Raw genomic sequence first — 20,296 nt, forward strand, 5'->3', positions numbered from 1 at the left:
ATGCTAAGAACTTTTCATACATTAACTCACTTAATCCTCAGACAGCACTATGAAGTAAGTACCATTAGTATCTCCATTTCATAGCTGAGAAGACTGAGACAAAGAAAGATGGAGTAATTTGCCCAAGAGCACCCTGCTGATAATGATAGAACCAGGCAAATCCAAGCAGGCCTCTTTCCAGAGCCCATGTTCCTAAATACTGTAATCCTCATTGTCTCAATATCCTTCCCTCTTCTTATCACACCTCCCTGGAGAGCCTGGCTGAGTCATTACCTTCTTCTAGGAGGCTCACCTTGACTCTTCTCCTACCTCCATTTGTACTTTGTACAAAATGTATATATTTCACTCATCACACAGGATATAAATATTCATATCTGTCTCTTCTACCAGACCCAATCTTATTCCTCTTTGTATCTATACCTGGAATTTGGTGTAGTGCATGGCACAGAGTAAGTGTTCAATAAATGCAAGTCTAGTTGAGTTAGCTTCACTTAAACACACAGTGCTTGTCCTCAAAGAGCTTTCAATGTATCAGGAAAAGAAAGTTCCATTCACATGAAACAACAGAATAAGAAAGAAGTTTGAGCTAAAATAGTGTGGGTATAGACAGTGGATATTATGAGATTTCAATGAAAGGAGATTGGCTATGGAGATTGTGTTGGGTGGATTGAGTTGCATTGGGTTAGACTGGATAGAGATAGCTTCGCCACGTACATAGAATCTGAGATGAGGATGGATTATAGTTAAGAGAAGAAAAGGAGGAAGAACATTGATCGGAATGTTGACCTGAGGTGGCAATGAATGAAATGCTCACATTTAAGGGGGCGGTAGAGTTGTTTAGAAAATGTACGCTGGAAGATCTTCCTCGTTGACCCAGATCAGACATCAGCTCCTTAGAGAGGCTGACCCTGTTCTCTCTCGAGACCTTCCTTCCACAGTATCTTGTATATGCATGACCTTCACAAGAACACTTTGCTTTGTAGGTGTCTGTTCTGTGTGACTGAGCTCCCTGAAGGCAAGGATTATTTTTCACCAATACCATGCATGTCTAGCACATAACAGTGGTAAAAATAATAATAATAGCAGTAACAATTTTATAATTACAGAAGTATATAATGTTGATTTTAATAAATACCTATACAAAATAAGTAACATATTGGATCCTTATTGTGTTCTAGCCATTTTTCTGATTACATTATATTAATTCAACCTGTGTTCTAGTATTTTTGTTGAAATTTATGTTTGTTGAACTTTGCCATCCTGTGAGGTTGTAACATCTAGGGAATCTTTCATTGTGTAGGCGCCATTTGATCATGATCTCCGTCTGAATTCTGCGAAATGTCTTTACGTACAGCAGTCTTAGGTGGTACCAGGGAGTATTGGAACTGATATGGTTTGGCTGTGTCCCCACCCAAATCTCATCTTGAATTGTAGCTCCCATAATTCCCACGTGTTATGAGAGGGCCCCAGTGGGAGATAACTGAATCATGGGGGCGGTGTCCTCCCTACATTTCTCGTGGTAGTGAATAAGTCTCATGAGATCTGATGGTTTTATAAGGGGAAGCCCCTTTCGCTTGGTTCTCATCTCTCTTGCCTGCCGCCATGTAAGACGTCCTTTTTTTCTTCCTTCATCTTCCTCCATGATTGTGAGGCCTCTCCAGCCCTGTGGAACTGTGAGTCCATTAAACTTCTTTCCTTTAAATATTACCCAGTCTTGGGTATGTCTTTTATTAGCAGCACGAGAATGGACTAATACAGACACCTAGGATTCAGCTTCCTGCAGAAGGGAAATGACAACATGGCCCAACCAAACAGCTGGCAGTCAGGACAGGCCACCAGTCCCATGAGGAAACTGAGGTACAAAGCTGGACACCCAAGAGTACCAAGGAGTGGATCTCAAAGCAAAACACACACACACACACACACACACACACACACACACACACACACACACACACACACACAGAGCTCTTAATTCCAAACCAAAATAACTGAGCCTGCTGAATATCTCTTTTTCCACTTAAAGCCTAAGAAGTGTCTGAGTCCACAGGTGGGGTTACTGGTAGCCCCAGCTATAGGTTACTGAGCAGGAGAAACAAATCAGGAATCGGCACAGATACATACTCACATGCTATAACTAAAGAATTTCAAACTTGGAATCAATGTGCTTTTGCACATTAGCGTGACCCCCAAATTTTCCAAGCACCAGCTCAGCCTTTCCAAATAAACTGTCTTTGGAATAATGCAAGTAAAATAATATGGGCAGCCTAATAAGCATTTCAAGCAGGCAACAAATATTTCTAAAGTATTTTCTTCATATGCTACTTTCATAGTTTCAAGAGAAAAGTGCTTTTAGGAAAATGTTCAGGCTTAGGCCAGGCATGGTGACTCATGCTTACAATCCCAGAAATTTGGAAGGCCAAGGTGGGAGGATCCCTTGAGGCCAGGAGTTCAAGACCAGCCTCAGCAACATAGTGAGAGCTCGTCTTTATTTAAAAAAAAAAAAGAAAGAAAGAAAGAAAGAAAAGAAAAGAAATGTTCCAGCCTAATTGAAAAAGTACATAGCAATCAAATTTTATTCCCAGCTGGCATAAAACTTTCTAACTGGTAGCCAAATTTGGGATGCCTGAAGACAGACAAGTGACTAATGCTAGGGCTGTGTGTGGCCAGTACCAAATGTATTTTCTGACCACAAGACCATGTCTGGATTCTCCTTTGTAATTACCACACAGCCTACTGTAATTTTCAAGCTTATATTTACTTCCTGCCTTTGACATGTAATTCAGGGTCCAGGACTGCACCCCGAGCGAGAGTGAAGTCCTCTCTGTCATTTGGCTAAAACCTATAAAATCATCATTGTGTGAGGATGTGTGTATGTGTTTGTGTTGCCACGTCTGCTAAATATGTTAAGTGTAATCTTGTGAAAAATATGCCCACTCCTGCCTTGTTGGATGAGGCACTTTGCTTGTCAGATGTTTATTGAACACCTACTACCCTATGCCAGGGACTATTTTAGACTCTGGGAAACATCCGTGAGCAAGAGAATGAAGGCCGTGCTTTCCTGGAAGAGAACGAGGGAGGGGGAGTGGGGAAGAAAGACAGACAGAAAAATAGCACTTATGGACATGTGCTGTGTGGAGAACAAGAGTGATGTGATGTGATAGAGAAAGTCTGAGTGGCTTCTTTCGCTTGGGACATCAGAGAAGGCCTTGCCAAGGAGATGACATTTAAACTGACATTTTAAAATGACAAGAAGGAGTAGGACAGGCACAGAGCAGGAGGAAGAGCATTCCAGACAGGTTAGTGTTAAGGCCCAAAGACAGGAGGAGCTTGGCATGTTCCAGAAACAGAAAAGGCCAGTGTGCCTTGAGCACAGTGGGAGACAGGACAACTGAGCAGAGAGGTTGCGTATTAATCCATTTTCATGCTGTTGATAAAGACATACCTGAGACTGGGAAGAAAAAGAGGTTTAATGGACTTAACGTTCCACATGGCTGGGGAGGCCTCACAATCATGGCGGAAGACAAGGAAGAGCAAGTCACATCTTACGTGGATGCTGGCAGGCAAAGAGAGAGAGAGCTTGTGCAGGGAAACTCCCCTTTTTAAAACCATCATATCTTGTGAGACTTATTCACTATCACAAGAACAGCATGGGAAAGATCTGCCCCCATAATTCAGTTGCCTCCCATTGGGTCCCTCCCACAATATGTGGGAATTCAAGATGAGATTTGGGTGGGGACACAGCCAAACCATGTTAGGTTGTCAGGGACAGAGTCACAGGGGGCTGTCTAGGCCACTGCAAGAGGCAGACATGGGAGGTTGTGGCCCTTCGTGAGGGACACTAGTTAGGAAGCAACTGCAGAGGGCTGAGCAGGCGGCAGTAGTGGTTTGGACCAAGGCATGAAGTAGAGAATGAGAGAAGGGGCTGGATTTGGAATATGGTGTAGAACCAGAGTCAGCAGAACCTACTAGTGGATTGGATGTGAGGAATGAAGAAAAGGGAATAACCAAGAATGATTCCAAAGGCTTTGGCTTTGAGCAACTCGGTGGATGGTGACTGAGAAGAGGAGGACCAAAGGCAGAGCTGCTTGGCTCTTCCTTGAGTCATAACTGACTAGCCACAAAAATTGGGAACTTACATCTTGGGGTCCAATCAATGCCCTCATGACACCTCCCATCCAATTTTACATTGCTGGACCGTATTTGTAGACCTTTGGAAATACTACTTCAAACATATCCAGCGTTTCTCCTTCCTTTTGGTGTTCATTTTGTGACATAAAAAAAAAAAAACATATTCGAGTTACCTAACTCTACCTTGCTCCATCCCTCATGGGTGCGCTGTAAATGTTAGTTCTTGTGCAGGCTTCCTGCTTCAGCACAGTTCTGGGGCACCCTGGGCAGGGGCATCTGGAGGTCAAGTAGAGGTCTGAGATCAGTCCATTGGTCACAAGTTGGACAGCCAACATATCCTTCTAACAACATCGTCTATGTATATAGAAAATAATATGACTAGTTTGCTTGTTTTTCTACTTATAGTTAGGAAAATTTTGTAACCTCTTTACTAAAGATTAAACTGATTTAATCCAATTGTTGCTTTATTATAAAGCAAATGTAGATATTTTCTACATTTGCCTTAAAAATATTGTAGGGTTGACCGGGCATGGTGGCTCACACCTGTAATCTCAGCACATTGGGAGGCCAAGACAGGCAGATCACTTGAGGTCAGGAGTTCGATACCAGCCTGGCCAACATGGTGAAACCCCCATCTCTACTAAAAATACACAAAATTAACTAGGCATGATGGTGGGCGCCTGTAATCCCAGCTACTTGGGAGGCTGAGGCACGAGAATCATTTGAACCCAGGAGGCAGAGGTTGCAGTGAGCCGAGATTGTGCCACTGCAACTCTAGCCTGGGCAACAGAGCAAGACTCCATTTCAAAAATATATATATATAGTGAGGCTTAAATTTTCTTGCTACACAATAGGAATAACAATATAGCTATTCTTCATGGGTATTTTGTTAGGAGTAAATGAAATAATGTATATGACGTGCTTAGCACTGTAGCTGCTATATAACATTCAGTAAATTTGAGGTATTATTATCAATGAAATAACAATTTGGGGCTGGGCGTGGTGGCTCACGCCTGTAATCCCAGGACTTTGGGAGGCCGAGGTGGGCAGATCACCTGAGGTCAGAAGTTCGCAACCAGCCTGACCAACATGGAGAAACCCCGTCTCTACTAAAAATACAAAATTAGCTGGGGTGGTGGTGCATGCCTGTAATCCCCGCTACTCGGGAGGCTGAGGCAGGAGAATCGCTTGAACCCGGGAGGCGGAGGTTGCGGTGAGCCGAGATCATGCCATTGCACTCCAGCCTGGGCAACAAGAGCGAAAATCCATCTCAAAAAAAAAAAAAAAATCTGGGAGCAGAGGAGCTCGCAGAACCAACACACCGATTTTAATATTCAAATGAACCAGTCAGAGAAAATAGAACAACACATTGATTTATTAAATTCCTGCATCACTTTGGACAAAACCTACACTTTCTTTGTATCTCAATTGTCTCAGGTAAATGCGAGACTCAGGATAGATAGATAACCTCAACTTTAAAACTTCTGTGATTCTAGTAGATGATCAATATTTTCTCTCCCATCTTCCTTTTACCAGACTTATCACAAAGTTTTGTCTTTGGGTCATCTAAATCAGTATAAGTGATATTTATTGCCAGATGTGACCTTTTGTTAGCACACTGGAGAATCCCAACGCTAATGTCAATTTCTATAAATATAGATTGAGAGTGAGGAAATGTTCTGTCTCTAGGGAAGTTTAGCTATGGAGAGTCTTTCTCTTTTTAGACTCTTGGTCTGTGGTCTCTTACTCACTCGTGACATTCTTCCCTAGTCTCACTTTTGTTACCTTTTTCTTTCGTGATCACTGATGCTGGTAGCCACCTACAATTTTGAAGTTCCCCACTCAGCCTTCCCTAGTGGTAGGCATTGCATTTGAGTTGTGCTTTCTTACTTCCTCTACCTTTTGAAATTTAAAAATAGGAAATAGCAAACAAACCACAGTCTTTCACATCAGCTGAACTCTGTTATTCATCCAACAGATTTTCTGGTGAATTCTCTGGTACAAGATATACAGTCAGAAACCAGCATCAGTTCAGAATAAATGGTGTACAAAATTAAGAAAGAGCTACTTTTATTTTTTACTCTTAAACACATGATCAGAAATGGGAGGCAGCAGCATAGGAGGAGGCTTTGAAAAGTGAATCCAAGGGAAAGACGGCTCCTAGCCTTCTCCTTGGCTTTTCTCCTTACCTGTCCAACTTTCCCGAGCCATGATGAAGAGTCAGTGGATTGATAAAGGGACTCTCTTAGGAGTCTAACTCTTGCACTATGAATACCAAAGACAGGCCCTGAGAAGCATGAAAACCCATCATAGCCATGAGCAATATAATTTCCAGAGACCCCACCCCACAGCAAACATACTATAATATGGTACCTGCCCTATTAAATATCATTTTAGGACAGGTGCAGTGGCTCACGCCTGTAATCCCAGCACTTTGGGAGGCTGAGGCAGGCGGATCACAAGGTCAGGAGTTCGAGACCAGTGTGGCCAACATGGCGAAACCACGTCTCCACTAAAAATACAAAAATTAGCTGGGCCTGGTGGCGGACGCCTGTAATCCCAGCTATTTGGGAGGCTGAGGCAGGAGAATTGCTTGAACCCGGGAGGCGGAGGTTGCAATGAGCCAAGATCGTGCCATTGCACTCCAGCCTGGGCGACAAGGGCGAGACTCCATCTCAAAAAATAAAAAATAAAAAATATATACATATAATTTTATTGCTGTCAATTTTTTTTTTTTTTTTTTTTGAGACGGAGTCTTGCTCTGTCACTCAGGCTGGAGTGCAATGGCATGATCTCTGCTCACTGCAACCTCCACCTCCTTCCAGGTTCAAGCAGTTCTCCTGCCTCAGCCTCCTGAGTAGCTCAGGTTATAGGCGCCCACCACCACGCCCAGCTAATTTTTGTATTTTTAGTAGAGAAGGGGTTTCATCATGTTGGTTAGGCTGGTCTCGAACTCCTGACCTCAGGTGATCTGCCCACCTCAGCCTCCCAAAGTGCTGGGATTACAGGCGTGAGCCACCGCACCCAACCTTGCTGTCAAAATTTTGAAAAAATATTTGTATAATTTTGCTTTGGAAATAGGTTGGCTACCAGTAACTGATTTAATTTGTAATTGACTATTAGTTTCAGCAATTATCTTACCATACTGGGAAATTTTTATGACGTTTATGAAGAAATAAATCCAGCCCTACATATTACTTCCAAATTATGTATTTTTGATTACCGGATCAACAATTAATGAAGTTAACTTCACATTTGCATAGACCTTTAACATTTAGTAATTTCAGTACTATTGTTACTCTGTTTTGAAGCCAACCAATGGTTTTTAAGCTCTCAGACGTTTGTTTAGCTCTCTGAAAAGCTGGAAGCCCCGAGGCACTGCACCTTAATGCCCAGTGGTTAAAAATGCTCTGACTGGTTATTCCCAAGCCCTGAGATCTTCACTGCCTTCTTCAAAGAATAAAAGCTGGTTTAGGGGACAGCAAGCTGGCATACAAATATACCAGTCTACTCCAAGAAGGTGACTCTCTAAGAAAAACAAAGTAATTGGAGGCAGAATCCCTGTGTTGCAATTAATTCACTAGGTTACCTTGAACAAGAGCTCTGCAGCCCTTTCCCTGCCCCTTAGTACAGCTTGAGCATCCCTAATCCCAAAATCCAAAACCCACAATGCTCCAAAATCCAAAACTTTTTGAGCACCTACATGACGCCACAAGCAGAAAATTCCACATCTAGCCTCATGCAACAAGTACACATGAGTGTTAAAAATCCTGCATAAAATTAGCTTCAGGCTATGTGTGTAAGCTTTATATGAAACATAAATGAAATTCGTGTTTAGACTTGGGTCCCATCCCCCAAGATATTTCATCATGCTTATGCAAATATTTCAAAGTCCGAAATCCGAAACACTTCTGGTCCCAAGCATTTCGGATAAGGGATACTCAACCTGTAGTGCCTTTGCAAACAAACACCTCATCTGGCCTAGGTGATGGCCCACAGTCATCAGTTCTATGGAACCGAAAGGTATGCCACACCATCTGAACCAGAAACAAGGGCTTCCTCTCACACATTGAGGAAAGCCATTTTTATGTCTGTATTATTTTGCCAAAATTAAAGAAGGAAGGGAAGGGAGAAAAGAGTAGAGAAGGGAAAGGGAAAGGAGAAGGAAGGAGAAAGGACTACACCATCAACATGTTTAGAAAGCTACTGATCTTTTGGCTGGGCCCCGTGGCTCATGCCTGTAATCCCAGCACTTTGGGAGGCCAAGGCGGGCAGATCACCTGAGGTCAGGAGTTCAAGACCAGCCTGGCCAATATGGTGAAACCCTATCTCTACTAAAAATACAAAAATTAGCCAGGCATGGTGTCACGCACCTATACTCCCAGCTACTCAGGAGGCTGAGGCAGGAGAATCACTTGAACCTGGGAGGTGGAGGTTGCAGTGAGCCAAGATCGCGCCATTGCACTCCAGCCTGGGTGACAGAGTGAGACTCCATCTCAAAAAAAAAAAAAAAAAAAAAAGCTATTGATCTTTAACTTCTGTGCAAAATTACAAGTATCTTTTCTTCAGAGAGAATGGCTTTCATGTGAGATACTCCCATCATCCCATTCAAGTGTTGTCTATCATCTGTTTTTGGTTTTGGTTTTGTTTTGTTTTGTTTTGTTTTTCAGTTGGGGGCCACTGGGATGTAACGCAAAGAACATCAGTTTCAGAAGCAGCTCATGCTCTGTTCAAAGCCAGTCCTGTCACTATCACTCAGCAGTTCTCAAAGTGCAGGCCAGGGATCTCTAGGGTGCTCCAAGGGTCTTTCAGAGTGTCCATAAGGTCAAAACTGTCTTTATAATAATAGTATGATCTCATCTGCCTGTTTCACTCTCATTCTTTTCATGAGTGAATTTTCCCAGAGACTACAGGATATGTGATATTGTGACAGATTGAATGCATACGCAGATATCCAAATCCAACTGGCTGCTATGAAGCCAGACATTCAAGATATTTATAAAAATGGAAAACAATGCCATTCTTCTCATTATGTATATCTGTGTGTGTGTGTGGGGGGGTGTTCTGGAAATATAATTTTAACTTTTAAAATGTTTATGGTAACATGTAGTGGGATTATTACTGTTATTTTTAATTTTTTGGTTTTTTTTTTTTTTTTTTGAGACAGAGTCTCGCTCTGTCACCAGACTGGAGTGAAATGGCAGGATCTTGGCCCACTGCAATCTCCAACTTCTGGGTTCAAGCGATTCTCCTGCCCTAGCCTCCCAAATAGCTGGGACTACAGGCACATGCCACCATGCCCAGCTAATTTTTGTAGTTTTGGTAGAGATGGGGTTTCACCATGTTGGCCAGGATGGTCTCGATCTCTTGACCTCGTGATCCGCCCACCTCAGCCTCCCAAAGTGCTGGGATTAAAGGCGTGAGCCACCGCAACTGGCCTTATTGTTATTTTTTAATGAATTTTAAATTCCTCAATCATAATGTCTAATATGGTAAATATTGATAAATATAACCCACATAGAAAAAGCTTAAAAGAGTTCATACCTATAACTAAAAAGTTTGAGAAGCCCTGCACTACCTAATTGTAATGACTGTTTATTGATTATTGCTTTGTGCCATGAGCTGTGCAAAGCATACCACATTCTTCATCTCTTTTAATCTTTGCCACAAGGCTGTAAAGCAGAGGCTTTAAAAAAGGGCATCTTGCTAGCCCAGCATCTCACCACTGGACAAGAAAGAGATCACCAGGTCGGTTCTCTGACTCTGAAGCCACACCCTTGGTCACTTTCTCTATAACTTTAAAAAAGATTTTTTTAACTGCTCTGAGCCTCAGTTTCCTTATCAAAAATAGTCAGAATGAGGTACCCCGTAGTGTTCTCTGAAAAGCAGAAGAGTTTCTATGCATCCAGTCCTTACATGGGGGCCAACAGCAAATGCTCCACCAGAAACTCTTCACCTCCCTTCCTTCCATTCCTTCCTTTTCTTTGACGTTAGACCAGAGAGGCTTATCAACTCTCCATTTTCCTCTAGGTGGTCTTCAAGCTGACAGAGAAGCTGACGGAACAGAAGGAGTGGATGAAGATATAATTGTGACCCAAAGTCAGACCAACTTCACCTGCCCCATTACAAAGGTACCGCTTCCTCCTACTTCCCCTGAAAGAAACACGATTCACTTCACAGAGGCAGAAAGGTTCCTGTTTGCTTTCTGGTTTGATTTCACTTAGGGAGTTAAGGAGGGAGTAAAGAAAAGTGCTGGGGGTTGAAGAGTATCCACGGGAGGTTCTTGGGCTGGAGAGAGCTGTCAGTCAATCATGCCCTTAAGGATCCGGGACTAAAGTCATGGCCTACAGGCCAAGTGACAGTACTGCCACTGGATTCCCTGCATTTCCTTATCTAAAGCCTAGTAATTATGTAAAGCCATGAGAATGGGAAGTTAAACATAGAAAGCTCAGGACTAGGACGAAACAGCTACTGGAAGTTGATCATTATCATTCCTGAAAGCCCAACATCTCCTTGATTACAGGAGGAAATGAAGAAGCCAGTGAAAAATAAAGTGTGTGGCCACACCTATGAAGAGGACGCCATTGTTCGCATGATTGAGTCCAGGCAAAAGCGGAAGAAAAAGGCCTAGTGAGTGGACGCAGGGAAGGAAGTGGAGCCTTCCCTAGTGGTAGTTACTCAGAGGTGGCGTGTTCACGCCAGAGGAAGAGGCACTTCAATGTCTCTTCTAAATTCCGTTCACCTCCCGAATACTGTAAACATGGAAGTGGGCTTTCTGGAAAAACAATACATGAGGGAAAAATTAGTAATCTGTTCAGGAAGAAGCTGAGGGAACTTCAACCACACCTTCAAAACAGAATAAGGCCAGGCAGGGTGGCTCATGCCTGTAATCCTAGCACTTTGGGAAGCCGAGGTGGGCAGATCACCTGAGGTCAGGAGTTCGAGACCAGCCTGGCCAACATGGTGAAACCCCATCTCTACTAAAAATACAAAAATTAGCCAGGCTTGGTGGCAGGTGCCTGTAATCCCAGCTACTCGGGAGGCTGAGGCAGGAGAATCTCTTGAACCCAGGAGGCAGAGGTTGCAGTGAGCCGAGATTGTGCCACTGCATTCCAACCTGGGCAACAGAGCTAGACTCTGTCTCAAAAAAAAAAAAGGTTTAGGTAAATTAATGGCTAACTCATGAATGACAAATTATTTTTTTAATTGGAAGTTTTGCAGAATCTTTATAAATATACATAACATATATGTTATATATTGTTTTATATGTATATCATATATTATTTATCTTTAAATATATATAATATACACACACACACATATATATATCTCGCCTTCCTTCCCCTCCTCCCGTGACCACGGAGGACCATGCTCTGTTCCTGTAATAACGTAGAATCCTGAGTTAGCCAGACTGACTGGCATTGACTTTGTTTGGCATTTCTTGTGCTCTTATCATGGATTTGTTGCAGGAATGGAATTGCAGGTGTGACTAGTTCTCAATTGACTTCTGATAACAGTCCCTTTGATGTGTGGCTTGCTTCTCCATTGCCCAGAAATTTGCTGGTCCAGACCTAGAATTGGAATTCCCCAGCACTCCTCATCTGGGTGTGGACTTAGAGATAATATAGTGGAGACTAAAGATATCTTGATGGTCATTCAGGCAAATAACTTATCCTATGTATTCTAGAAGAATAGTGGCTTTGCTGCCTAATGGTTGCAAAATGTAGACATTCTTAGTACATTTTGATCTGTTTTGAGTTTTTGAGTTAACAGTTGAAATGTCAGATTTCGGCCAGGTGCGGTGGCTCACACCTGTAATTCCAGCACTTTGGGAGGCCGAGGCGGGTGGATCACGAGGTCAGGAGATAGAGACCATCCTGGCTAACACGGTGAAACCCTGACTCTACTAAAAATAAAAAAAAATTAGCCAGGCGTGGTGGCGGGCGCCTGTAGTCCCAGCTACTGGGGAGGCTGAGGCAGGAGAATGTCATGAACCCAGGAGGCGGAGCTTGCAGTGAGCCGAGATCATGCCACTGCACCCAGCCTGGGTCACAGAGTGATACTCTGTCTCCAAAAAAAAAAAAAAAAAAAAGAGGGAGGATTCTGGGTTGTTAAATGGCATGCTTTCTTGCTTTCTCTTTTTTTTTTTTTTTTTTTTTGTTTGAGACTGAGTTTCCCTCTTTTTGCCCAGGCTGGAGTGCAATGGCGTGATCTCAGCTTACCGCAACCTCCGTCTCCCAGGTTCAAGCGATTCTCCTGCCTCAGCTTCCTGAATAGCTGGTATTACAGGCATGCACCACCACGCCCGGCTAATTTTGTATTTTTAGTAGAGATGGGGTTTCTCCATGTTGGCCAGGCTGGTCTCAAACTCCCGAGCTCAGGTGATCCACCTGCTTCGGCCTCCCAAAGCGTTGGGATTACAGGCATGAGCCATCGCGCCCAGCCATGGCATGTTTTCATTAGTTTCCTTATCCATAAATGAATGACAATCGTTGTAATCACCTCATTGGCATATTTGAAATTTAAATAAGATACATGCAAAGTACTTAAAGTAGCTGGTACACAGTAGGGCTCAGTAAAATTATCCCATCATCATCTTCAAACTTGAGCCACTATCAACATCCTCTTCGTTTTTTTCCACCATTGCTCTATAGGCATGGGAGAGGAAGACAGTTTTAAAGGAGTAAGATGAGCCAACCTGGAGTTTAGGAAGTTACTCCAATAGCAATGCAGAGATGGATTAAGGAGGCATGAGGCAAAAAAAGTCAGTTAGGATGCTTTTACAGTGGTTTAAGTTATAGAAAATTAGAGTATAGAGATACAAGAGTGATTGTGGAGGTACAGTTAACGACATTTGATGACTGACTGAATGTAAGAGAAAGGAAGAAGCAGCAAGGGGTGGCTGACATTTCTCATCTGGGTGTCTAGTACTGTCATTTGCTCATTAGCCTCCAGAGAAGGCATGAGAGAGGAACACTCTTACTGGAGGATTGTGATAGACTTAGCTCAGGTCATCCTAAATGCAAGGTCCCAGCAATACAGCCCCATGGAAGTGTCCAGGAAGTGCAGCAAATGTGAGTTTTGCAGTCAGGGGAGGACTCAGAACTGTCGATGTGGATTGGGAAGTTATCAGTGTAGACGAGTCAACCCGCTCAACTACCATCGCAGATGCAGCTCTGGAAAAAATGCATGCACCAGCAGAGAGCCAGCAAGGCAGGACCCGCGCCTCGCCCGTGATCTCCACAAGGCCAGAGCCCGACTTCGTTCTGCTCACTGTGATGCCTTAGCACCCTGGTGCCAACCCTCAAAAAACACTTTGTTGACCAATGAAAGGATCAATCAGCGGAAGAAGACCCCAGCAAAGCAGTCTAAAATATAGCCAGGAGCCAGGAAGAGTGATAAGGAGTGGAGGCTCATGGGAACTTGTGGGCGGGGTGGGCAGGGTTCTGAAGGCCAGGTGCATTTGGGCAGCAGTAGATTAGAACTCAGGGCCTTCTTGAAACCAACTCCAGAAGTTTCTGATGAAGCATGAAGTCGTATCATTTCCCATGATGCACATTAGAGTGATGAGTATTTCTGGGTTCACTTTGTTTAGAAATGTGCATGACACATTGTCTCATTTCTTCCTCCTAGATTGTTCTAGTTATGTTTGTTTTTTTAGACTGGAGTTCCAGGTCCATTGTGTTCTGGGCACTGCCTGAATTTTACTGTGCAAGCTTCAGGCCCTGGGAAGGCCTCTCTGCACTGGCTTGAGTCAGAATAATATTGTTGAGACTTTAGCCCCAGCCAAGCACGGTAGTTAGAATAATTTCCTAAAATATATCTGTTAACAATAAGCCTATTTATTCTCTTAAAAATAAAGCTGCCTTATGATTTCCTTTTTTTTTTCTTTTCTTTTTTCTTTTCCTTTTTTTTTTTGAGACAGAGTCTCACTCTGTCTCCCAGGCTGGAGTGCAACCTCTGCCTCCCAGGTTCAAGCAATTCTCGTGCCTCAGCCTCCCAAGTAGCTGTGATTACAGGCACATGCCATCACACCTGGCTAATTTTTGTATTTTTAGTAGAGACAGGGTTTCACCATGTTGTCCAGGCTGGTCTCGAACTCCTGGCCTCAAGTGATCTGCCCACCTTGGCCTCCCAACCTTATGATTTTCATATATTAATATTTCTAACTTGACCACAGTCACTTTTTTGCTTTTTTGTTTGAGAACAGGAAACATATTTTTAAAAGTCATATTTAAGAGCATGTAGAATAAAATGAAATTGAATAGAAATGGGTCATTCGACAGCAGAACTCCAGCTTTGTGCTTGGAATTCCTGTTTCAACACTAACCAACAAGCCATTCAACCTTTCTGCTTCAGTTTCCCCATCTGTAAAGTGGAAATAACATCAGCATCTCACAGCACTTCAGGGGCCAAAGAAATGGTAGGGAATTCCATTCTAGGTTTGGACCAGCACATTTCTTGGCAGAAGAGTAGCAAAAGCACTTAGTTGAAAGCTCTTTTGGGAGCGAAGAGCGCTAAACAAATAGCTGTAGGGTTGTTAAGACTGAGGCTGATAGAGTTGTTATCACTCCCCGTGCTGCTTAGTGACACATTATTTGACTCAGGGGTTGTAAGATAGAATTACTGTCTGTGTTGAGGTATGACAGGAATCCCTCCCACTCAGATTTCCAGAGGTCTCTATAGACCTTCTGTCTATAGCTTGTCGACTAAACCTTGGAATTCTTGGGACCCAGATCCAGGAACTCCCAGAATCATGTACTCTTGAGCATTTGCAGAGGCCAAGGTTCCCCACAGCTCTGTGGGACCCCAAGACCCGGTTCCCTTTGCTCAGCAGTCACCTTTGTGTTTGCCTTGTGCTGCAGCGAAATGCTCTGCCCGGGTAGTGCCTGGAGGTGGGGACCCAGCCGCTCCTGCGAGGCCTGAAGGGCTGACTCCTGCACAGCGATGATGCGGCAGCTGAAGATCGGGTATTGCCACACTGAACTCGCTCACCAAGATGTCGTGGGATTAATGCCGAATGCTTACGGAGACCGTTGTTTCTCCAGAGGAGGCATGCCCTGATTCAGCACTGTGGCATGATGGCCTTCTCTTATCCTTTCTGCTTTAAAGACTTGTGTTTATTGGAGATGAAGTGAGAAACAAGGTCCTTCCCAGTTCTAGCAGCAACCTCGCCTCCAGGAAGTCTTCCCTGAGCCCTTATTCATGCTGGACAAAATGTCGTTAGCACCCCATGTCATGCCAACATTGTCGGTGCAGCTGGCTCCTCTCCACGAGCTTCTTGAGAGCGGAAGCTGTGGACTAGGGCAGGGACTGGTGCACGGTAGGACCTGAAGTGAACTCCCCAGTCCTTGACACACATCAGCCTGCTTATTTCTCAGCCTTATTGGACAGGCTTGTCCTCTGCTTTCATGTTCTTAAAGGGAAAAACTGAGACACAGAGAATTTAGTCACTTACCCAGAGTGACACAGCCAGGGGGTTTAAGCCCAGGTCTTTCTCACTCTTGAGCCTGCAATTCTGTCAGTAGGCCATCCAGCTGCCCTTGGGAGGGCTATTTGGTTCATGCCTCTACCATCAGAGTCTATCTCCTCAGTGAGCTCAGACCTTGTTTGACATGGCTCACCCTGGGATCCATCCCACTGAAGTGAAGGTGGGCGCCTGCTCTGCAGCTGAGTGTGTGGTTAAGTCCATCAGACATTCTCAGCGTGCTCTCATGCGCTGACTAAAACCATGATGTCATCAGGAAGTCCTCCCCACCTCACTCTCCACTTCCCTCTCCACTGCTTATTCACTGTCTGGCTATGAGAGTTAAGGCCTTTGCTGGGTAGAATGGAAGAGACCAAGGCCAGGCAGTCCAAAGCAGATATTCAGGGTTATGTTTTAAGGGAGGGTCATCCCAGCAACCTACTTGGAGTTGCATTTCAATGTCATGGAAGCCAAAGTTATGATACTTGCCTTTTCTAGTCACAAAAGTGTCTGTATCCTCTTCATGATCTTAGCTGCTTTTTTTCATACTTACAGACATAATTCACCAGGCACAGTGGCTCATGCCTGTAATCCCAGCACTTTGGGAGGCCAAGGCAGGTGGATCACTTGAGCTCAGGAGTTCAGGACCAGCCTGGGAAACATGGTGAAACTCTGTCTCTACCAAAAATTTTTTAAAAATTAGCCAGGCGTGATGGTGTGCACCTGTGGGCCCAGCTACTCAGGAGGCTGAGGTGGGAGGATTGCTTGAGCCTGGGAGGCAGAGGTCACAGTAAGCAGAGATAGTGCCACTCCAGCCTGGGTGACAGAATGAGACCCTGTCAAAAAAAGAAAGAGGAAAGAGGAGAGAAAGAAAGAAAGAGAGAGAGAGAGAGAGAGAGAGAGAGAGAGAGGGAGGGAGGGAGAGGAGGGATGGAGGGAGGGGAGGAGGGAGGGAGGGAGGGAAGGAAAGAGAAAGGAAGGGGAGGGAAGGAAAGAAGGAAGGAAGGAAGGAGAAGAGAGGAGGAGGAAGGAGAAGAGAGGAGGGCGGGGAGGGAGGGAAGGAAGGAAGAAAGGAAGGAGAATTCGCTTTGAGACTTCACAGCGTAGGGGGACAGGCTGGGAAAAATATATAGATTTTTAAACTAGTGTAAAACATTTCTCCAGCCTTGCCCTAATGCAAAGCCAAATCATCAGAATGATGCATACCTGGGCCAAATCACCCTGATCCTCTTTCATATAATTGCCTTTCTGTAATTATGATTTAACACATCGTGTACCTGAGTATGTAGGGCACTTTTTTTTTGTTTGTTTTGTTTTGTTTTGAGACAGAGTCTTGCTCTGTTGCCCAGGCTGGAGTGCAATGGTGCAATCTCGGCTCACCGCAACCCCCACCTCCTGGGTTCAAGTGATTTTCCTGCCTCAGCCTCACGAGTAGCTGGGATTACAGGCATGCGCCACCACGCCTGGCTAATTTTTGTATTTTTAGTAAAGATAGGGTTTCGCCATGTTGGCCAGGCTGGTCTCAAACTCCTGACCTCATGTGATCCACCCGCCTCGGCCTCCCAAAGTGCTGAAATTACAGGTGTGAGCCACCGCGCCTGGCCATATTTTAATATTTTAAAAATAAATACTGTTATTAAGCCTATTATATTTCATTGATTAATACCCCTCTAATGTAAAAACTCCTTGATCCACAGATCAGGGCCAAGAAATACTTTCTTTCATGTTGGACTGTTGGGCTTCCTACCACTAGACAAATTGGAGCTCCCATGACCAACTTTCTTTCCTTCTGGTTTGCATCTTTACTGTGGTTTGCACATTTGTTGTTTTTGGTCTTAATGTCCTGTGCTTTATGGAGAGCTGTCTCAGATCACTGGGCCAGAGCTCTGTGTGGGCAGGAACCATGTATTTGTATTTCACAGTTGCATGCTTAGAACCTAGCATAGGGCTGATCCCTAGAAGAGTCAATTAATGCATGAATGGGTGCATGCCTGTGTGGGTTATATGCAAGATAGAAATAGATCCAGAACTTTAAAACTTCTTGGAAGAATGATGATGAGGGAACACATGATAGTCACAGGGGATCTGGAAGGGAATTAACATTATTGAGCACAGGGGATCTGGGAGGGAATTAACAGTATTGACTGTCACCTTGGGAAATAAGAGTTCTCTCCCCATTTTAACTCAGAGGCAAGGGAGGCTCAAGAAGGTTATTGTGAATTGCCTGTGGTCTCATACCTAGCAAGTAGGTGGTAGAGAGAAAATTCAGACCTAGGTTAGCTTGACTCCAAACATTGGGCCTCTAATCTACCAAAATTTGGTTCACTTTGAGAACCAGTTTCTTTGAGAAGAAATAGGTGATTTCATCCAGCCCACTGCCCTCAGAGAAGACCACATCGAAGCAGAGCCGTGGCTTGTTTCCACCCCTTTCTGGGTGACTCACACTGATGTCTTTAGCTGCAGCCTTTCCACTGAGTCCCAGTGGCCCACTCAGTCTCTCTTCTGGGAGGGCTACTGGGCATCCATTCCAGAGGAAACAGATACCAACCAGGACTGTGGTTCTGTGCTGCAGCCTGTTTTGCCCCATCATTTCCCACTGTGATGAAGGGCACTACCAGTCACTGATCTGCCCAGATGAAGCTCGCTTCTTCCCTTTCGCTTATGCTCCACAGCCGCTCCATCGGCAAGTCCTATAGGTTCTATGGTCAAGCATGTCCTGAAGCTGATCGCCATACCACCCTCAGCCGAGCTGCCCTCACCTCTCTCCTGCACCCTGCAGGATCCCCCATGCTATTTTCCCTGCCCTTCTCTTACCTCCCTGCTTTGTGTTCTCCATAAGCAGCCAGAGTAACATTTTCCAGATGTAAACCAAACACACTCCTCACCCATCTCAAAACCTTCCAGTGTTTTGTCTTCATATTTAAAATAAAATCCAAGTCCAGGCACGGTGGCTCGTGCCTGTAATCCCAGCACTTTGGGAGGCCGAGGCAGGTGGATCACTTGAGGTCAGGAGTTCGAGACCAGCCTGGCCAACATGGTGAAACCCCATCTCTACTAAAAATACAGAAAATTAGCCAGGCATGGTGGCAGGCGCCTGTAATCCCAGCTACTCAGGAGGCTGATGCAGGAGAATTGCTTGAACCCAGGAGGAGGAAGTTGCAGTGAGCTGAGATCACGCCATTGCACCACAGCCTGGGTGAAAGAGTGAGACTCCATCTCAAAATAAATAAATAAATTAAATTAAATAAACTCCAAAGCCCCATTGGCGCACTGACCTCACTTCCAACTGCTCTCCCTCTTGCCTGGGTCGCTGCAGCCACATAGAGCTTGCTGTCACTCCAGGGCACCAAGCTGGAACGTCCTCAGCACTGCATTTGCTACTGCCTCAGCCCAGACCACATGCAGACTTGTTCCCACGCTTCATTCTGGGTCCTGCCCAAGATAAGATGTGTTCGGTGAGGCATGCCCTGAGTCCAGCCAATGAAGCCGTGGCCCCAGCACTCTCTCTCCCTGACCCTGCTTTGTTGCCCTCATAGCCCATAAGGTGACCTGAACTTGCAGCAAGCATTTATTTGGTTCCCTAGTGGTTGCCTGTCTTCCTCATTAGAAAGATAGCTCATAGGCTGGGCGCGGTGGCTCACGCCTGTAATCCCAGCACTTTGGGAGGCCGAGGCGGGTGGATCACGAGGTCAGGAGATCGAGACCATCCTGGCTAACACGGTGAAACCCTGACTCTATTAAAAATACCAAAAATTAGCCGGGCGTGGTAGCGGGTGCCTGTAGTCCCAGCTACTCGGGAGGCTGAGGCAGGAGAATGGTGTGAACCCGGGAGGCGGAGGTTGCAGTGAGCCAAGATCGTGCCACTGCACTCCAGACTCCGTCTCAGAAAAAAAAAAGAAAGTTAGCTCATGATAAGGCAGGCACTACTCACGTATCGCTTGTGTCCCCAGCACCCAGACAGGGCCTGGCTCAGGTAGGGACTCAGTGAATAAATGAATGAGCACAGCTTGGTCCTGATTTTGACACTTTTCCTTTTTCAGTAAAATGCCTTACTTAAACACTTCAGTATAAAAGAAGTTTCTGCTTAAGGCAGTAAAGGGGACTGACTTGATGTTCTTTCTTTCTCACAGTTGCCCTCAAATTGGCTGTAGCCACACGGATATAAGAAAGTCAGATCTTATCCAGGATGAAGCACTTAGAAGGGCAATTGAGAACCATAACAAGAAAAGACATCGTCATTCCGAGTAGGAAAAGCCACCTGCCTGCAGGGACACCAGCAGCCTACCTCCTACCCCAGCCGTCTGTTGAGAGCAGTGCTGACCCCAGCAGTTAGGGACTGGCTGCATAGCATACTTGTTGGGGGTAAAACTTGTTGCTTTTATGTGTGCTTGAAAACATTTTTCAAAGTTACACAACAGAAATGCAATCATATTGTTTATTTTTAAGTGTTCTATAATGTTAAATAAAACTTTGATCATCTGCAGTGTCCTCCCTGCATGCCTCCTGATGTATGGATTGTTCCAGAGGTGCAGGCTTTTCCATTTCAAGGACATCAGACTGATTTTTATAATAGTTTTGACTAAAGAATGTCTTTCAGCCAGGTGCAGTGGCTCATGCCTGTAATCCCAGCACTTTGGGAAGCCGACATGGGCAGATCACTTGAGGTCAGGAGTTCAAGACCAGCCGGGGCAACATGGT

General features: G+C 44.7%; 1 protein-coding gene across 9 annotated transcripts in view; it reads left to right on the plus strand.

The window, feature by feature from the left end:
- The window catches only part of NSMCE2 (NSE2 (MMS21) homolog, SMC5-SMC6 complex SUMO ligase), a 274,568-nt gene extending 254,487 nt beyond the window's left edge, over positions 1–20,081 (plus strand). For 7 of the 9 annotated variants that reach the window (XM_055348734.2, XM_004047519.5, XM_004047520.5 and 4 more), the window contains 3 exons: positions 10,162–10,262; positions 10,655–10,761; positions 19,729–20,081. In XM_055348734.2, coding sequence (XP_055204709.2) covers positions 10,162–10,262; positions 10,655–10,761; positions 19,729–19,846 — 326 coding nt within the window. In that variant the 3' untranslated portion in view covers positions 19,847–20,081. Of the gene's footprint in view, positions 1–10,161; positions 10,263–10,654; positions 10,762–14,996; positions 15,102–16,153; positions 16,462–19,728 lie in introns of those variants that run through there. The other 2 variants (XM_063709469.1, XM_063709470.1) reach the window with 2 other exon arrangements.
- The last annotated feature ends 215 nt before the right edge of the window (positions 20,082–20,296 follow it).

This window comes from Gorilla gorilla, chromosome 7, assembly GCF_029281585.2.
Source record: "Gorilla gorilla gorilla isolate KB3781 chromosome 7, NHGRI_mGorGor1-v2.1_pri, whole genome shotgun sequence".
Lineage (NCBI taxonomy): Eukaryota > Metazoa > Chordata > Mammalia > Primates > Hominidae > Gorilla > Gorilla gorilla.